Source organism: Callionymus lyra, chromosome 14 (genome assembly GCF_982586985.1).
Source record: "Callionymus lyra chromosome 14, fCalLyr1.hap1.1, whole genome shotgun sequence".
In the NCBI taxonomy this organism is placed as follows: Eukaryota; Metazoa; Chordata; class Actinopteri; order Syngnathiformes; family Callionymidae; genus Callionymus; species Callionymus lyra.
Window position 1 is genome coordinate 14,847,398 of NC_141831.1, and position 20,435 is coordinate 14,867,832.

At 38.7% G+C, this 20,435-nt stretch overlaps 1 protein-coding gene across 2 annotated transcripts; it reads right to left on the reverse strand.

The window, feature by feature from the left end:
* Positions 1–5,482: 5,482 nt before the first annotated feature.
* On the reverse strand, positions 5,483–19,342 carry LOC148066092 (uncharacterized). Of its 2 annotated transcripts, none has more exons than XM_087808272.1 (4): positions 19,145–19,342; positions 8,654–10,725; positions 6,891–7,193; positions 5,483–5,955 (listed from the first exon to the last, which is right to left on the reverse strand). In XM_087808272.1, exons 2-4 carry the CDS (start codon positions 10,707–10,709, stop codon positions 5,690–5,692), a joined length of 2,625 nt encoding a protein of 874 aa, XP_087664398.1. In that variant the 5' UTR covers positions 10,710–10,725; positions 19,145–19,342; the 3' UTR covers positions 5,483–5,689. The 2 variants fall into 2 exon arrangements, with proteins under 2 accessions (XP_087664398.1, XP_087664397.1); XM_087808271.1 differs by lacking the exon at positions 19,145–19,342 and adding an exon at positions 13,583–13,794.
* Positions 19,343–20,435: the final 1,093 nt, after the last annotated feature.

Below are 20,435 nucleotides of genomic sequence, written 5' to 3' on the forward strand. Positions count from 1 at the left end.
GGAGAAAGTGTGAAACCCATTATTACGTCATAATGGGCTCTTGTAACCTTTTGTTTGCCGAGACGGGGAGAAATTTATAAAGTAATAGGTTCAAAACAGGGGTCATGATGAGAGACTTACTGCATCTTGAAACTGAAACATGTGAGTGATTTAGAAAAGCTGGGTTTTAAAATTAGTTTACCTTTGAATCAAACAGTGTCTTCGTAATAGCACACAACATGCACAAGAATTTGGTCCAAGAAAACAAGAATTTTGAAATATGAAACATTTTTCTTGGTAAAAATGTGTAAAATGTAGATTTGTTTTACGCTGAATCCCAAACACGCACGTCATTCACAACACTTGAATAAAGGAATGATTTTGTATAACTAACCAAAAATAAAGTGCTGCGGTGAATTAGATCCACGTGTTGCATGCGTGTCGTTCATTCATGTCAATCTGCTGCAGCAAGTGAGTTAGTTTAAAGCTCAGGGATCGATGGGTCAGTGATTCGACACTCTTACGCAATCGCCAACTCAGCCGATCCGATTGGGCGATCAACCGAGTCATCAATTCCAATTGGCTGTTTATATTGACAGTGACGCCGCGGGTCGATACGTTCCACAGGGAGCCTGAAATTAACGACTGAAATCTGAATGTTGAGCGTCAACAGTTTTGATCTCGAGCAACGATCCAAACAAACAGGGTTTTCTTTTTTTTGTGTTTTTTTTTAAACATTTTATTTGTTGTTCACAGTTCCCAGCAAAGAACAGAATCCCCCATCATCCATAGTCAGCTGTTACCATGGTAACATCATGTGATACAGTATCCATGGCGGAGAGAGAGCCACAGAGCACAGGTTCTACCTGAACGCTGGCAGAGAAGTCCGGGCTCCGGGTTGTCATGGATCCGTGACGTTCCTCTGGCGCTCTCAGTCCAACCAGATCGACTCACACAGACAAACTATTTGTACAGATATACTCAACATCTCTACTCTGCTAAAAAGCATCTGTATGTTTTGTCATATTTGCATACGTATGTTGTGCTACATGGTTTTTATAAAATGCTATAAATGTCACTATATGTTTGATTGGATTATAGTTCAATGTCTTCTAAATGCTAATTTCGTACAAAATTTAGCTTCGGTTAAAGGCCTCGGTTTGATTTTGCGTACTTTTTCTAATCCAAAAAAAAAAACGTCGTCCGGAATAAGCATGGCGGCGCTCCAGTGCACAGAGTTATAAATACTTATGCAACAATACGAGTGATTAATTTAAAAAAATCACTTGAGTAATGGTTTGTTTTTAGGTTCAACATCTCGGTCCCTCATCCCTCATCCAGTCAAAGTTTGCTCTAAGTGCTGCGCCTTTTTTTCGTTGACTTATGCGGCGCTTTGTATGTTGCCATGATGATACATTTTGCGCAAAGCACGGACGCCAGATTGCGGGTGATTCACCAAGATTGTTGGTTCACATATATTCAAGCTTCATGATGTGCAACCTCATGAAAAAAAACCTCACAAAATGTTTTTGCCTTCGTAAAGTTGAGTTCAGTCCAGATGCGAATTTGACGAGTAGTCTATTGTTTTTCTGACGACAACTAGTCAATCTGCTATGGACGGGTCTAATATCAGCAGCGAGTCAAAAATGGCGGTTGTATGCATCAGTGAGTTTTCTTTTATTTCTCTTCTTTCATTGTAATTTCTCGCTCTGCATTCGTCTATGTACAATCTTAGCTCTTATTGGTTACTGTCAAAGTTTCCAATGTCTCTTCCCTTTTCTTCCATATTGTAGCGCAACAGTTTGTAAAAGCAAAATGCTTTTTTTTTTTCTCAGTACTCCTTAAGTAAATCAGCACCTCCATGAAATAAAGGTAAACATCTTTTTTTTTTGATTGTTACTACACCTTTGAACAAGAGTTACACGTCACAAATAAATTTGTGTGAAACGGAATTGTGTAGATGGTAGAAGTTGTGTAACAATGTATAAAATCGAAAAAAGATGTATATTTAAAAGTCGAACGGCCAGATAAATGATTATAATTAGGGGTGTGAGATAATATTTATACAATGATATACTGCGATTTTTTTTCTTTCACAAAACTGTATCGATATTTAACAGCCATTTTTGTTTGTCTTTCAAATCATACTTTTTTTTTATCACTGTTATTCTATGGTTTCATTTCAATAATGTTTTTGAAAAATTGTATTTTAGAATTTTAACATGCAGATATACACAGCCTTTATTCATTTTTGTGTTGCAAATAAACTTCCAACTGCCAGATGTCAGCAGTCATTTATCGGCAGCTAAAGGAACTATGAAATCCAGAAAGATCAGGGCGATGCCTGAGGACGAGAGGATACAGTCGACTCCAACAGTTTTTAAAGCTGATGTTTTGCCATATTTTGATTTATAACAAATGAAAGCAGTTACGACTTCGTCAAGAGTCATGTGGTCCGTAAATTCTGCAACACCAGAATTGTCAAGTACTCGACAATACTACAAATCAATCCTTGTTCTTATAGTATCGCGATATTTGGCAATATATCGCATTGTTGCCCCTGTTTTGTGGTATTTTATCGTTACCCAAGATTCTTGCTAATACACACCCCTAGTTATAATAGTTATTAAACGAGTAGTAGTTATTAAAATGATTAAACCATTTTACTTCTACAGATTTAACACTAGTTCCAAATGAAAATATATCCACGATGATGTACTAGATGTTGTTAATTTTACCCTTTTTTTTCAATCTTTTCTTAAATTAAAAGAACTGCAGCACATGCAGATGTATTTTTCTTTTTTTGTACTGACGGCGAGGAAGTTTTTTTCGCGGAACAAAAGCTTGTCGCGAAGCAGGAGCAGCAGTTCTGGTCTTGAATAGGAAGGAAAACGAGAGTAATTAAAAAGGGGCGTCAATCTACTTCCCACAGCTGTGCACGGAGAGATAAGAATGTGTGCGACCACAGAATCTCAGAGTCACATTGATAAACATGACGACTTGAGGAGAGTCGTCGTCCAATCACACAAACCAGCTGCTACGATGTCGCTTGTGTTTGAGAGTCTGAGGAGGTCCAGGTCTCACCATCGTTTCTACACATGTCATCTTTCATTGATGGGAACAAAGACCCATTAAAAATCCACACTTAAGTAACACACGGATATTGGAAAATACACACCAAAAAATAAAAAATAAATCCCGAATCTCTCAAAACACAAGTTCATGGCGTCGCGTTTGTTCTGTCGCATCTTCCAGAATCGCTGACGCTTCCATTTTGCATAAAAAGTCAACAGGCATTTCTCCTTGGTTACCATGGTGACGCGTTCACAGTGAGACAGCGACTGTACAGCAGGTTTAAGGCTCTGCAGTCAAATAAAAACAAATAAAAAAAAGGGAGGAAGTTCGAGGACGGACGCTGGAGGTTGAAGGGAAGATGGAAGACGACTTTCGGTTTCTGAGCTCGAACTTTTGGACGAAGCCTTCACTAAAGGCCACAATCTACAGGAACATTTGCACAAGGCTGAATAAATAAAAGGCATTTTGGTCTTATTTTCTTCTTTTTTTTCTTCAAATAAGCAAAAACGAGGGAGAGATTTAAAGAACGTGCACATCTTCACTTCGATTATTACTAGAGTTGTTATATTATTTTGTACTTTAAATGACATTTAAACACTCAATTTTAAGTTGTTGTGAACTATGAAAAATAAAAAAATAAATTACTATTTGAATCATGGGGGGAAATGTACATTTTTAAAATACTAAAATCTTTTATTTAGGCGTTTGAAATTCCATCCTTCCTTAATGAATAGCAAAAGAAACATATACTACACGTATTTTAAAAAAAAAAGGAAGAAATGGTGTCGATTCAATGTTAAATCCTTTAAAAAATTGTGTTTTGCAATTTAAAAAAATCTATTCAAATTTGAGCAAAATCAACGCATTTCTTAAGAGCTTCAATCCCTTCTATATTTATTTTGAAAATGCTTAAAACAGTATTTTATTTCGATTTGTTGTCTCTTGAATTAAATTAAAAAACTAATACAAATATATTTACAGTCTGATTTGAACGTTTCTCTTGGTTTAATTCGAAAAAATGATATATTTGACAAACTGTAAATAAAATTTGAACTTATTCATGCATTTTATTTGAGTGTCATCTTCTATATCGAGAAGTAAAAAGAATTACAAAAATAATCTGGTCTAGAGGACGCAAGTCCAAGAGATGAAAAAGAAAAAAAGACTAAAAAATACCCAATTCATGTAGAATTTTCATTGTTTACAGATTTTTTGTTTGCTTGCTCCACCCATTTATCCATTTTCTACCGCTTATCCGAGGTCGTGGGGGCAGCAGCTGGAGCAAAGAGGTCCTTACAAAACGCCCTCATGTCTCCTGCAGAGGGAGGTTTAGGAGGCATCTGTGAAAGATGCCCGAGCAGCAGGAGATCCTCCTCTGAAGATCCCCTGAATGGACTTTACAGAGGAGGCTGTAACTACAAAGCTCATGGACCACTAAGTACAGCCCATAAATATTCCACAAAGATGCGTGAAAATGGTCCCTTTCAATGGAAGAATCAATAGTTACTGACAAAGACAGACATTTTTTTTTTAGCTACAACTGAGAGCAGCTCAGGTGGAATTCAGGCCCGATAAGGGGTCGTGGATGTGCTTAAAAAAAAATACAACCAAAGGCCTCGATAGTCTCAACAACAGTGGAAGATCTCACAGTGAATCTTAGAACAAAAGCATGCATAGTCAAGAGGGGCACAGTCGGATGGTTCAAGGGGGGCCAAGGCAAAGGAATTAGGGGGGTCATAATGATGCGAGAGGTATGTTTCGATACAGCCTGGATCGACAGTGGCAGAGAAGATCAGATCAACCGGTGTATGAAGGACAAGTGGACAGTAAACTCTTTCCTCGTGATCGACACTTGCGATGCAATACCAACGAGTCATCATGGTGTCTTGAGCGTTGCTACTAGTAACCAGCTGACCTGTGAGGGTTTTTAGCCAAAGAACGTTCAAACATCCTTCCGAGGGCAGATTCAATTGATCCAGGAAATGGGCAGTAAAGTGCACAGCGTTGACCCGTGAGATGCTACGTGTCCTCAGTGGTTTTCTTTGACGTTGGAAGCGGATCAGTGGCGTCAGGATATGGAAAAGTTGGATTAAACATTTGGAAATGTTGACACTTTTAATATTTATAGAAATGTTTAATACTTATTTTGGAATAATGAGCTTTAATAAGGTCTAATGAGCTTTAATAAGGTTTAATTTAACTGAAAAATTCAAACATTTAAGAAAAATAATACATTTTCCTTGAATTTAGAACAATATTTTTTCAATCATTGGAATTAGAATAGCAAATTTTATGTGTAAAAAGATTATGTTTTAAATATTTTAAATCTTATTTTAAAATATAAACAAATCGAACCTTTCAATATATAAATTATTGAATTAAATTAATTAAAAAAAGACTTGTAAACATTTGAAACGTTAAATCCGACCACTCAATATTCTGACGGCAGCGATACACTTCCATATTTGACACACACTCCACTGTGAGGGTACAAAAAAGAGGGGAAAAGAGGCATCAGAGTAAAAGTAACACAACTTCTGTACAAATATTGGCACATTATTCTTCACTGGATGAACATCAAACTGCGTGAAACAATCGATTTTGTTTGTTTTTTTTCCCATCCGCACGAGCGCGCTCACACCTGCGTTTCCACGCCGCTCAGTTTAGGCATCAGGATACGAGGGGTCAGCCCGGAGTTGAGGTCACGCTCGAACTCCAGCAGCTGGCCCATGAAGTTGAGGTTGGGCGACACCACTGGCCGGCGGCTGCGCACGTATTTGTAAGCGTCCGTCATTGTCATGAGTGTGTGCTTCATTAGATAGGCGATGACGATGGTGGCCGAGCGGGAAACGCCTGCCTGGCAATGCACCAGCACCCCCTTTCCACTCTGATATGCCTCCTCTGTGGAGATAAAAAACGATAAAATACCACAAGTTATTTGAAGATTAATGTACCATATTCACCTGAACACCCAATTTTTTTACTCTTATCTTTTTCGACAGATATTTTCATGCAATATTTTGGAATAACCGCTTAATTACAACGTCAACATTACAAGGAGGCTATTAATACATAAGTGACATAAACTTGGTGCACTACGAAATTCTATTTATAGATTGTAATTTCTTTAAAAGTTTCTTTTTACTTACAAATGTTACACAGAAAAATTTGAAAAACGCACCAGTATAGTTCTATCATATGGATGTTATTGATCAGTGACATGAATTTGTTGTGTGTTGGAGCTTTAATTAAGGAGTTATTACACATTATTTGAAGAATAAGGCATGAAAATACCTTTTTGAAATGTTTTAAAAGAAAATGTGTTAGTATAGTAACATCATTCAGGGGTGACGTGCATTTGTTGTCAATATTGTCCAACATTTACAATTTTTCCCCATTTTAAATTAAGCTCTAAATGAGGGATTTTAAGAACAAAATGTTTTTGAATATATACAATATATGTTTTATGTTCATCTTGTCTCCTCAATCTTTTGTGCTCAAATCAAGTTCCACCAAAGGAGGCGGGAATGAAAACAAAGTGACCCCAGAAATAAATGAATAAATCGACTTTTTGTTGATATAAATATTTCGTCTGTGTTAGCAACTCCTCTCGAATCCTTCATTTGAAGTTCCATGTACTCATAAAAGTAGGATACATACTTAAGATTTAGATAAAGATTTAACATTTAATCTCACATGGCTTTGTTTTTACATTTAGATAAATAGACCAAAGCGTTTGAACGTATGTTCATGACATACAACTAATTTATTCTCATTTTTATGCAAGGTTCTGTTTAGTAAGACAAAAACGAAAGTCCCTAAAATTGCAGACTCACCTATAAACTCAAAAACCTCCTCAAAGTACTGTCGGAGATTCTGTTTGCTGTTATCAGTGGCCGGCAGTCGCTTGTATCTCAGCCCCGCCTTGACGTGGTAGATCGGCAGATGGGTGGTCACGTTGACCACGTAGCCCACGTTGAGGTGCCTCAGCAGGTCCAGGTCTTGGGCGTCTCTCTCGTTGCCCAGATAGAGGAAAGGCAGGATCGCACTGACCACTGCGTTCTCGGCATCCGGAGTCATCAGCGACTCGTCGGAGAGCGACGCCGGCAGGGAGGAGGAGAGCGGCAGTGAGAGGTGCACTGGAAAAACATGGAGGGAAGATGGAATAAAGATCTACGTGACATGTATAAGGCATGAGTTTTCATTCACCATGTTTTTCCTCTTGAGTTGATTATGAATAAATTCACTTTAAATCGTGTTCTGATCTTTAAAACAAGATTCAATGTGAAAATAACAAATTAAAAATGTTGGCCCATTAAAATGTAGGACTCAATTTGCTCCACTGATTAGTTTTTATTTTTAAACAATATTATTTAGTATTAAAAAAAACAACATTGTGATGCAAAACCTTTTTTTAATATTTTGTAATAATTCCTGAACTACTAACTTTGATGGTCATAAAACTTTAACTTTTAAATGACTTTCTTATGATGAAACTTTTTCAAAAACTCTTTTTAAAAAGAAAGAAATTAATGAAATAGTTTATTAATTTTTTTGTAGTAACTACTTCATTTCAATCCCAACATCACAAGGTCGGTTTTTATTAGCAACATATTTGGTGTCCTTTTGAAGAAATATGCAAGAACATTTAATAGTAATATTTTAATGAACGTTTCGTTCATTAAAATATTACTATTAAATGTTGTACAATTTTCACTCCTAAATATAACTTAAATTCTTAGTTTCAGCATTTATTCATAACCTTCAACTTTCTTAACATATTCACAACTAAATCTATTGAAACACAGAAGGAGGCCCGGAAATGATGGTTATCATTTTTGCTTGTATGATTTAACCCTTGTTTTATCTCAGGGTTCAAGGTGACCCGAATGCCCGAAAACAAAAGTGTCTGTGGTATCCCTTGTGTTGTTTCTGGGTCAAGGTGAACGGCCTCCCTGGCTTCCAGGGATACATATGCAGTGGTGGAGGTCGTTGACCTTGACCCAGAGAAAACAAAAGGGATACAAAAAACACTTTTGTTTTCAGGCATTTGGGTCACCTTGATCCTGAGATAAGTGTTAAATGATGGATATTGAATCACTTCAAAACTACACAAAAAATGTGGTTGGATAATTGAATTTAATTTATCCGGAAGATATTTAATATATTATTGACTTATAAAGTTTGGTAAATCAGCTCCCACGAGAGCGCCTTATATGTACTGTAGAGCAGTGGTCCCAGACCCCCTGTCCAGGGACCTATTTATTTTTACTGTCTGAAAGGTGTCTTTAAAAAAAAAGAAGAAAAAAAAGATGCTAAGCTAACATTAGTATGTTATGCTTGATGCGTCAATATGCTTTATTAAGTCAAGTTGACTCAAAAATAAACCTGTAAACTAATGAAAATGAACAAAAACTCTATACGTCATACTGTTCCTGTCTGAAGGTCGGTGTGTGAATTTAATACCGACTTCCGCCGTCCTAAAAAGTTGGGGACCCCGATGACACACCGTCCAATATCAAACCAATATAACATTTTGTTTCCGGGGAAAAGCGGCCCTGGTTACATGCTGGACACTCGTGTGATAAAGGGTTCTTACTTCGACTCTTCTCTTCGTCCCGATCTCTGTTGAGAGAGTTCAGAGCCAAGTGTAGAGACTGAGCCGAGGGCAGAGAATGACCTCCCTCCCGGTCTCTCTGCCAGGGTTTGGGCTTGATGAGTGTGCTCGGAGCAGACGGCGGCGGCGAGAACGATACAGGTGACGGGGGCGAGGCGGGGCCCGGAGAGGGGGAACGGCGATGATATGACACCTCTCTGTTTTGCTCGTGAGCGTTGGCGGCTCCCGAATGCTCGGATTTATTCAGAAGCCTCTGTAGCGAGCTGCGGCCGTCGCTGTAACCGGACTTGCGGCCCATGAAATCCAGGGCGGCCATTTTGCCCTGTTGGAGCCGCCTTCGACCCGCGTGATCGGTGATCTGCGGCGGGATGTAATGCTGGAGGTTCTGACAATCCAGCAAGAAACTGTTGCCGTTTGGGGCCTGGATGGCCGACGTTTTCCCGACTCCCATGCCGATCCCCGCGCAGTGATTCTTCTGGGCTTCCGACTGGCTCATCTTCTTCGCCAGTTCTTCGGGCCAGATAGTTCTTACGCTGTAGTCGTCATCGTCCGCTTGGAAGAACCCCATCGGATGAGTGGACGCCCTGCCAGGGGGCTTGGCTCTGTGAGGGTTAAAGGTCACCACTATCGGGTCACTGCTACAGTAGCTACAGGTGGAGCTGCTGGTCTGGGATGCTTTGGGGTTGCAGCCCGTCACACAGCTTTGTATCGCCTGGAGAGGGGCGGAGGAGGAGAGGGGCGTGCACGGAAGGCATCCTCCGACAAGTCGCTTGCGAAGGACCGCGGGGCTCTCGAAGTTACCGGCATCTCCCGAGCAGGAGGCACAGCGTAGAGGTTTGAAGAGAGTGGCTCGGCAGTCGGACATAGTGCTGTTGGAGGAGGAGGTGTTGGTGGTGGAGGTGGTGGAGAGACACCCGCCCAGGTTCCTCAGGCCCATCTCTTTGCCTCCCTTCACCGACGCAGCGTTGCGAGAACAGGAATGTTTGTTGAAAGAGCTTCCTCCGCGGTAGCTTGCCGAGTGACTCTTACCGCTTTTGCATCTCACCAGCCTCCAGCAGCCGCACCCGAGCGGGCTGCTGCAGTCCACCGTGCAGGTGTGGTCCGGGCTGGGGAAGCGCCCTGTGTTAGAGGAACACGGGGACAAAGGCAGACCATGGAGAATGTGCGGACGCTGATCCCTGCTACGAGAAGGACGGGTTTGGTCGAGGCTCTGAAATGCTACGGGGACATGGGACAGGGGTGGTTTTGGTGGCGAGGGGTAGCTAGAGTTTAGGATGGCAGCATGTGGGACGGGAAGTGAGGTCTGGGTGAAGGGAAGACCGTGAGAGTTATGGCTTTGATAAGATGTTCCCGGTTTCTTCCTGTGACTCAGGGAGGCAAATTCGTTCTCGCCCCTGTTGACGAAACCCGCGTTCTCTTTTTCCTTGTCCGTCCACGACCTGTACTGCTGCGAGGGGACGAACTGCAGAACCGCCGACGGAGGAGACAGCGGCTGACTGCATCGGCTTCTCTGCGACCTGATCTCCCCCCCGGATGGTCTCCCAGCCGATACACTTCTCCTTTCACTCGGTCCTTGGTCTAATTGCGAGTAAGTGGGTCTTTCCCTTCCAGGCTTCCCGCTCCCACTGCGCCCGAGCGAGTTGCTGAATCCCCTGACTCGACCTCCCCTGTCCACCGTTACCCTGATATCAATATTATGCGTGTGGGACGGGAGCCGTGGAGCTAGCGTCACAGTCCCATTGCTGTGGCAGTGGCTAGGTGTGTGCCTGTCCCCGGTGGGGAGGACCAGTGGCTCAGCCGGGACTCTCTGGGCACGGAGGGACCTCCGCTTACATTCCGAACCGAGAGATTTGGCCGCGGGTGAGTAGAAGTGGGACGATGGTGCGCGGAAATGAGCAGCATGGGCCACTTGTCCATTGGAAGATGAGGAAATGTGTGAGGAGTGCGGCGGGACAGCCTGGGGGGAGGTCTCGCATAGGCTGAGGTTTTTGGGGCGCTGAATGACCACGATGCGCTCGTCAAGAGGGAGGGGAGGCATCTGGGTTTATGCAAAGCTGCCAGAGAAAAGGCAAAAAAGAGGTGAGTCAGAAAACATAATAAGCTTTAAACAAACTTCTATACAGTCATAATTTGACTTTAATTCATGGCAATGGCAGAGGATTTGGTATTTAGAGTCTAAAAATAAAACTAACAATTCCCCCAAAAAAGTACGGATTTTCATAAGAGGACTTCAAAAAATGTAAACTTCTAAAAGTCTATAGAATTGCCCCCCCAAAAAACAAAGTTCAGGTTTTGTTGGATGATGGGAACACACAAAAAAATGCGCAAATATGATTTTCTGACATTTCAAGAACAAAAAATCTACATAAAATGCAAATGAAAATTCTAAAGAAAATTCTTAACATTTAAAAAATTGATCCCGTTGGACCACATGAACACAAACAACCAAGTGTTCAAAATATGATTTTCTGAAATCTAAAAAAAAAATCAACAGAGAAAATAAATTAAATTTTAAAAAAAATCTAGAAAAAGAAAATCAAGAAACTGAATTTTTTTTTTAAATTTTCGAAGTGATGAATGGATGAAGCTTCATGAAGTAGTGTCATTATTTTTTTTAAAGCCCACTAGATGGCGGTCAACTCTCATAATGAAACATCACATCCACTTTAAACTGATGGCGACACCTACTGACCTCTAAACAACATGACACTTTTTTCATGAAGCTTCAACAGCACATCCCTTTTTCTAACTATTTAAAAAAAATGAAAAAAGCCAAATTGGCCCAAGGTCAAGCTCAGTTATTTGATACTTTATACGTAAACAAACAGTAAAAAAAAAAAATCTTGGTCACTGTACTTTGAAAATTTGATGAAATCATGGTTGAAAGAGCAATAAAAGCAAACAACAGGGTTCTGTGTGACTCAAAAGAGTATGGAGTTATAAATGGTAAGAAAGCGTGCACATCTTTGACCCTTTTAAATATTTACAGCGTATAACTGTTTTCGTTCCACAACAGTGATCATTTATTCATGAGTTGCACGACACCACATCACAACAGTTCACTTGGTCCAACACAACAAGGTACATTCATGTTTTGTTTCTTTTTTTAAAGTCACCGAGAGGGTGTTTTTATGGGAACAAAACATGTTTGAAAATCGAACGTTTTGCTTCAAAGGATTACAACAAAACATGCAGGTGCTTGCTTATACCAGGGCCTCTTTATTCTCACCTCATTTTAAATTCATACTGTTCAAGGGTCGGCTTTAGGTGCTGAAAAAAATCCCCGTCGACCCCGAAGAACGCTTCTAAACAGCTCCGTTGTAAAACGCTGCACGAAATGAACTTTGACAACCTTGACGTCCCCAGAGGAGTCATTAGAGTTAACACGCTTTTCTGCTGATGAGAAATGATTCGAGCAACCGAGTAGCTCACGACTGATGGACAACGGCGGCTCAGACACGGTCAAGAAATTCCCCAACCTTGGGTTTCTACGAGGAGTGAAGGCTGGGTTTTTAATATGGTGGGCCGTGGTATAAACAGAAGGTCAAAGTCATTGAAAATTTGGTCATGAAGTCTTATTATGATTCTCCTGGAAATATGTTATTGTTTATATTGAAGCATTAGGTGCATGATTCGAATCACATCTGTCTGTCAAGTCAATCACTTCCTGTTTTATTTTGTAGTTTTCGTTAATTGTTTAGAAGCCGATGTAGGGTATTACGGGTATTGTCCGATGTTCGGAAAGTGTGCGACACTTCCTACGAGATGAAGTCACATCCTGCAGTTCCCAAAGCTCATTAACTAACAATTTGTTGGCACTTCTTTTTTTGACACGTATGAAACTTTTATATTAATAATTATATTATTTTCCGAGCTTCAGCCCGTCTGAACATTTTTAAATCAAGTTCACTCTTTGAGAAGTGGATACTGGGTTGAGTTGATGACAATTAAAAAGCAAAACTACCTCGTCAGACCAGGAAGTGAGAAAATTGACAGAAGCTTGTAAAATTGATAAACGTCGTCTTTTTGTTAATATAATGTTTCCTGTTTAGGTTTTTTTTCACTCAGAAAAAGATGTTGTTTGTAACTTCAGGATGTGATGTCATCCTGTTTGTTATTATCCAATCCAGGACTTCATACTGTACTTTGTATTTACGTCCATTCAACATTTTTTTCAAAATGTTTTAGCAACAATCGTTCCCAGTGTCGAGACACTAAATTCTATTTTTTGAGTTGTTTGACTTTTTGCTACCTGGTTAACGTTTTCCAATACTTTGAAAAGTAGATTTTTTTCAGGATTTGCTCAAACACCATTAATTCTATTTATACCTAAAATGCTTTTCTTGCACCTGAATTACTTTTTTTTTCAAAACAGTTTTTGTAAATAATATTTTTTTTCCCGTTTGATTTTTGAATATTGACGACCTAATAAATAGTATAACTTCACAAATGCAACTCAAATAAGTATAAAAGAGAATACAAGATTTTTGTCGCATCGAAAAATCTGCCGATGTGATGAAAAATTCATGATATTCAAGATGAAGATCCAAAAAACGAGTTTATATATCTCACTAAAATGTTACTCTGTGTTATTGTGTTTTATATTAAGAGAGATTTTTGACTAGAAAATTATACTTGGTAAGCTTTTGAGTTTCATAGATACATTTAAATGGTTAATAACACTTTAAAAGTATTGAAAAACAAATGAGTATTGTAAATTGTCAGTAATTTAATTTGTTGTTTCTTTAACCTTTGCTATGCCATGTGATCTCAGTTTAAGGTCAGAAACACATGAAAACCAGGGGGATTGAAACCTCGGGTGACTGAACAGAGGGAAGGGAGATTACACACCACACGTTACAAACATGGGGGGGAAGCCTTCAGAAGTCCCAACACAACAGCGATACCGACCCAGAAAGAAGGCAAACTGTTCTTAAATGTCCCCATGCTTGAGTCTGCTGATGCTGTCCTGGTCTCTTTTTTTCCCCTGGTTCAGCCTTGCCTGTGGTGGAGGGGGGTGGGGGTTACATTGACCCAGATTTATCATGGTGAAAGTCACTATCACTCTGATCACGTTTCTTTCACACACTGTACACTGAAGGGTGGCCAGTGGTCTTTACTCACTCACAGGAGAATCCACTTGATGGAAAACAGTTAAAAAAACAACAATAACAACAAAGCTATACAGACTTTTTCAGGCCAACACGTTTGGTTTTTCTAAGAGCGATATTCTTAATTTGTAAAAACTTATACTTTGAGTAAAAAAGCTGAAACAAAACCTCATTTGTTCAGCAATATCTCTGTGTTACATGGATCGAATTCTAACCGAAATTTTTAGGGTTGTTTGGGACAATAGTAATCGCCATTTTTATCTGCACCACCGGTTCATGCTCACCCCGTTTGACCCGTCGTGTGTTTAATGTTAAAGACGATTAAGTTTGACATTATAAAGACACACATGTTCACAGTATTGTCCCTGTGGCTCCTTTACCCAAATAAGTCCATCCCCACATTCTTATTTATCGTTGAATCTTTATGGTTTAAATTGAAACGAAAAGACAGTTTTAATTTTTACAATATTTCTTTCTCTGACTTTCTTTTCCATGTATTTAATTAAAAAATGTAATTATACTCTTGACACTTGTATTTAGTTACTTTTCTAAATAACTTATTATATATATATATTTATTATATATTTATAATAACTTACATTTATTATAACATACCAGCACAGCAAATACCAATCATTTCCCTTCACTGCATTAACTTACCAAAGGTCCAGTTAGTTTCAGGGATTTTTTAAATGAATATACCTTTGCATTCTTGCTACTTGATATGCTTTATTTTTACCCTTTTAAATCCTTTTTTTAATATTTTGACTTATTGCAACTTCTCTATTTTCCTTTTTTTTATTCTATAAATCAAGTGTCCCCAACTTTTTTGCACCACAGACTGGTAGGTATTGTATTCATGGACTGACATTCATTTAAACACATTTTCTACTAGTAAACATGTTTATTTTTCAAGTAAACTTGGCTAAAATGAACCTCTTGAGAATTGACCATCTTTAAAAATAATTAAAAAACATCTAAAAGACAATAATAATATTTTTTTCTTTCTGTGCATCCCAGAAACAAATTCCTCACGCCTATAAATTAAGGAACTTTTCATTTACTTCGTACCATTTTTCAGTCTAAGAATAACTTTTTCTCTTGACTCATAATCCTGAAAGAAACTGACAGCCAGTGAAGAGTTTTAAGGTTTGGGGAAATGTGAGTTCTTCTACTAGAGCGAATTCTCGCCCTAGAGTTTTGTATTAACTGCAGGCGAGACAGCTCCTTCTTGTTTAGACACCAAAATAAACTATTACAATAATCTAAACGTGAAGACACAAATGCATGGATAACAAGCTCCAGATCGTGTTGTGACATGATTTTACTAAGTTTAGAATTTTTTTCTCAGTTGAAGGAAACAGTTTCTGGTCAGTTTTCTGCAGTGTTGTACTATTAATAAAACATTCCGCTTTAAATGCGGTAAACTCACTGGTTTAATTATTCATGAGTTTAATTAGGATTAAGCAACATCAAACCACTAGATGTCACACACCTGAACACAGCAGGATATTTTTAGATGATTGGCAGTAGGTGTCGTTCAGGACTTACGTTCATCACCAGTCAATCAAGTGAGAGACGCTCGTCTTGCTACCAGATATACATCCTTATTTAAAGAGGATTAAATCAGTCATTTTAGTACATTTGCGTCCCGTTTTATCCAGCCCGAAGCCACGCCCCCAGAGTCCATTGACGTGCAATGAAGTTCACATTGAGTACCCGCTAGAATAGACGAACACGACGGGGAAGATTAAAGCCTGACGGTATGCTAACATCTAGTGGTGGCGTTGGCTAAGCTTGAGGTTTGTATCAAGTACAACCTACAGTATATCCTTTGTCTGAACCGTACTCTGTGTGCATGGACACTTACAAAAAACATTTCCCAACCAAAGATCCTGATTAAGAAGCCATATTTGAACTATAGATGCCTATGAAAGGCTCAAGCTAACCTGATCCAAGGCACCTTAAAAGCTTTAAGTCCAAAAATGAGACCAAGACCAACTTCAAAAAGAACAAAATTTCTGCTTCTTGGCTCATTTTAGGTCGTTTTTAAAAAATGTTCCTTCCTTGAAAAAGTCTCGTAGTCGTTATGGAAATGAATATTATGATGAACAAATAAGGAATTAAATTAAAAATACATTATATTATTCAAAGAAAGTTGCTTGAATTAAAAAATGCAACCATTTAAATAATAAAAGAAATAATAAAAATTAAATTAAGAAGTTGCTTCAATCAAAAATAGTAATAAAAGGATTAATTCCATCAAAAATATGAATTAATTTATTTTCCGTGCCGCTTGTTCCCTAATGGGAGTCGCGGGGAATCTATCCCAGTTTCCTCGGGCTAGAGGCAGGGGACACCCTGGACAGGACACCAGTCTGTTCCCAGAATTCCCAATCAACCTCTAACTAAGTTTTCTGACTGTGGGAAGAAACCGGAGTGCCCGGAGTAAACCCACGCAACACGGGGAGAAAATACACTCATACACTTCTTCCACATACAAAGTTGTGCCTCCTTCCCGACCTGGAAGCAAACCGGCAACCCTCCTGCTGTGAGGCAAATCCCACTAACCACTGTGCCACCGTTTTCAATTAAAACCCCCCCCCCCCAAAAAAAAATGTAATAAATGCTTTTCATTTATTTAAATGATTTTTCTTTTTTTGGCTTCATTATGGTCGTTATGGAAATAAATGCAAGTGCCGTCACTAACCCACTGCTTTGAAGCCTGTGATGGTTAAGTGGTTTTACCTAGAGACGATAAATCATGTGTTTAATATCCTTCATGTCTTAAACAAGGATGTGCATGTTCATAGGATGTTCATGCGCCAACATTAGTTTTGTTTTTTTTCTATAAATCCCGGGATGATGTCACGGGTGTTAGTGGCTGTTTTCTTTCTCGGTCTCTTCACACTGCAGGCAACAGCGAGGAGGTCAGAGCCATCACATCACTTGTTTCCTCCACAGTCAGCAGACAGAAAGTGATGGAGGCGACGACGTGAGCCGACCAATCACCGACGGCGAAACCCTTCGTCTCTCCACAAATATGACGGCGAGAATATGTGGAATCCACGTCAAGCGAAGGCGAGAGACGTCAACGAAGAGCAACTTCACGATTTCCTTTGCTCTCGGTCACGATATTCAAGGGCGAAGAAGAATTCTTTCCTACTTACACAAGCGTTTTTCCATTTAGTGGCGAATTTGAAAAAAACCGGGGGCCTTGAATTGTTCTGCTAGATGAGGACTTAAAACGAAATCCAAAAAAAGATTGACGGCTAAGAATAGAGGCGGACAAAAGCTGCTCGGAGAAAAGATTTCAGGCGTCGGTCGGATGATAAAAGAGAGCTTTAAAAAGGATGATTTAAGTGAGTGGATTTAAGGAAAGCGCACACTGTCATGCTCGGTGACTGGCGTGTGGATATCACACTTCTAGCGCCGGTCGACTCGGGAATAAACGATCCGAATGAAAGTTTTAAAAAAGTTATTTTTGGAATCGAATTAATCGATCGGGCGAGTTCGCTGCCTGAAGATGCCGTCGGCGCTAGAGATAATGAAGTCGCGAGAGCTCAATAGGCTCAATAACGTTTTAATTTACTTAAACAGTTTAATTTAATCTGGTTTGAAGTCACACGTTTTACTTGTACAAGTGAGAACAACACAGAGTTTACATGTCTTGATTAAATCCTTCCTGAAGCACAGAGCTGTTAGTTTGCTGTTATATCGTCAGCACAGTTTCACAATATAATAATAATTTTAGTCCAAAGGTTTTTCTACCAAACTTGAGTTACTATCCTCAAGGTCGCGGGTGAAGTTTACTGATTCCAATCCTCAACATTCCTTTCCTATACGAGCCGTGATAACAACACCAGCAGTGATACGATTATATTATTAATACACGTGATTAAGTTAGTTTGATAAACATACTTTAGCTCTGGTCTTTTCCTTCATTTATACGGGAGAGAGCGCCATCTATTGGGCTGTGGAAATACGGACACTGTGCCATAAAGCTTCATCGAGACTAGGGCTCCACAAACGTTGAGAAGTTTCATGACTAATTTTTACATGTTGGTATATTTCAAATAGGATGTCTCTTCTTCTATGATTTTTTGTCACTTGTGTGAACGATACATAGTGTAGTTCCGTTCCAAATAAATGTATCCTTTTGTGTAACGCAAATATAGAAGTATAAAACATACTAATGCTGCGGAGATTCTTCAAAACATGACTTGAAATCAGACCATGAAGCTATAAATGTAACTAAAACCACAGCATTTGGTGATAATGCACAACAGATCATTGCATAGCAGTAAAACATGGAAGAAAAAAAAGAAAAAATTAATGTTTATGTTAGAAATATCACAATGCAAAATAAAAGATATACTTAAAACTGTTAATGTTAACAAAACAAACCCCAACAAACAGCACAACTATTTATTTCCACTAATCAGAAGTCTTCATTTCAGGATAAAAAAACACAATATTTCTATTTGAAAATTAAATTAACCTGTACATTTATGAGTGTGCTTTATATTATTATTATTAATAATGATGTATTTCTTTATTTTACATTTTCTTGTATTTGTGTTTATTGTTGGTGATATATTTATACCTATTTTGTTTGTGTACAAACACATCATCATAATAATGTTTTATTTCTATATTTGTTTTCATTATTGTTTATTTTATGAATTGTAGTTTACATTATTATTTTTAAACATGTGCGCTTAACTTACATTTCTCAAATGTGGAAAAGAATAAATGTGTATGAATCCGTTTTCCGTTGTTTCTTATAAAAAATATTGAGATGTACTTTTTTAATAATATTTTGCAACAACTCCTTAATTAAAACACTCGTAGAAAACAATCCACAAACAAATTCAACCCCATTTTATACGAGTTTTATCACATAGTTTACTTACAATACAGTTGCTTTAATTTCTCTTCATAATAACTCATAAGCTGCACCGTTATTGGTCACCGATGTCACGTGACTAATAAACTCCTTACTTGCAATAACTATGACTATTTACTGTTGGTGATGAATGAACGGCGTTCAGTCCCTTCACCGCTAGGTGTCGCTTCAGCATCAGCATCAGCATCATTTCACTTGTTAAACGCACCGGTGCAAGAACGTGATTAACGCGCAGACGATTAAACCGGTTTAACGCACAAACGATACACCGGAGACGCCGCACTGCGTGACGCCGGGATGCAAAAACCCTGGCGTGTCACGACGGTCACGGATGTGCAACAGCAGCAGAGACACACACACACACACACCATGACACACACATCATCATCACACACACACACAGAACAACAGGCCGAACCGCAGAAGATGAACAACAACAAAAAAAACACTCACGTCAAGAGTCTCGTTGTGTCCTCGTCATGTCTCCTCCAGATGTGTCGTCACGGACCCACTCTTGACGCGTCGGTGCTGAGGACGAGAGGTGAAGCACGGACGCCAGAAGATGAGGGGATGACATCAGCGCGTGAGCTTCACTCAGCTGTGCTTCACTGGGAGCTGCGCCGCGTGTGTGTGTGTGTGTGTGTGTGTGTGTGTGTGTGTGTGTGTGTGTGTGTGTGTGTGTGTGTGTGTGTGTGGACGCACACACTGGAGGAGGTGGGCTCTATTGTTCTGGCTCTGTATGACATCATCCAAACCCCCCTCACCCCCCACCACCACCACGGGCGTGCACGTCAAAAAATAAGACGCACAGGGACGCGCACGCCGCACGTGCTGGCGCCTGACGGTGGGGGAGGAGAAGACGAGAAGAAATAGTTACCTAATATAACTTGGGTTCTATAAATACGCGCGCAGGCTTTCTTCGTTAAAAAATACAGATTATCAATCCCACGAAAATGACTATGATAAAAAATTAAAGAATAATTTTGACAGTTTTCTTCGACTGAAATAATATTCTTTTATAAAATACTTTATATTTTTCGTATTTTCACCATCTGTGTCTGAATTTATTCAATTTCAAAAAAGTTCCTTATGAATATAATAAAAATAAAAAGCTTCAATAAATAAACTATAATTTCAATTTAAAACACATGTTGTTTCAATTAAATAAAAGTAGCTTAAATAAAAATAAAAACATTTTCAATAAACTATTTTCTTTGATTTAAGTAATATTTTTCGTGTTTTTTAGCCACAATATGTATTGGACTTTTGAGTCTTCACTATTCAATTCCAAAAAACGGGGCTATAATAAAAGAAAAAGTGACTTAATTAAAAAAACAAAAAAACAACTTAAATACATTTTTTCAATCAACAACAAAATTTGCTTCAATCCAAAATATTTTTAAATATTTCGAAATATTTTCACACAAAATAAATGCTTCAATCTAATGTCTTAATTATCCAATCCCAAAATAAACAATATAATTAATGGCTTCAATAACAAAAAAGTCTCTTCTTTACAAAATATTTTCAATTAAAAACACATGTTGCTTTAACAACAACAACAACAAAAAAAATTCAATAAAAATAGATTTAAACGAAAATAAATTCAAAGAGAAAAACAAACGGTTTTTATAACTTGAAGTAATCTATTTGTTTGTGTTTTGGCCGTATATATCTGTATATCTGTGTCTTAATTATTAAATCCCCAAAATATAGCTTCAATAAAAAAAAATGTTCTTTCAAT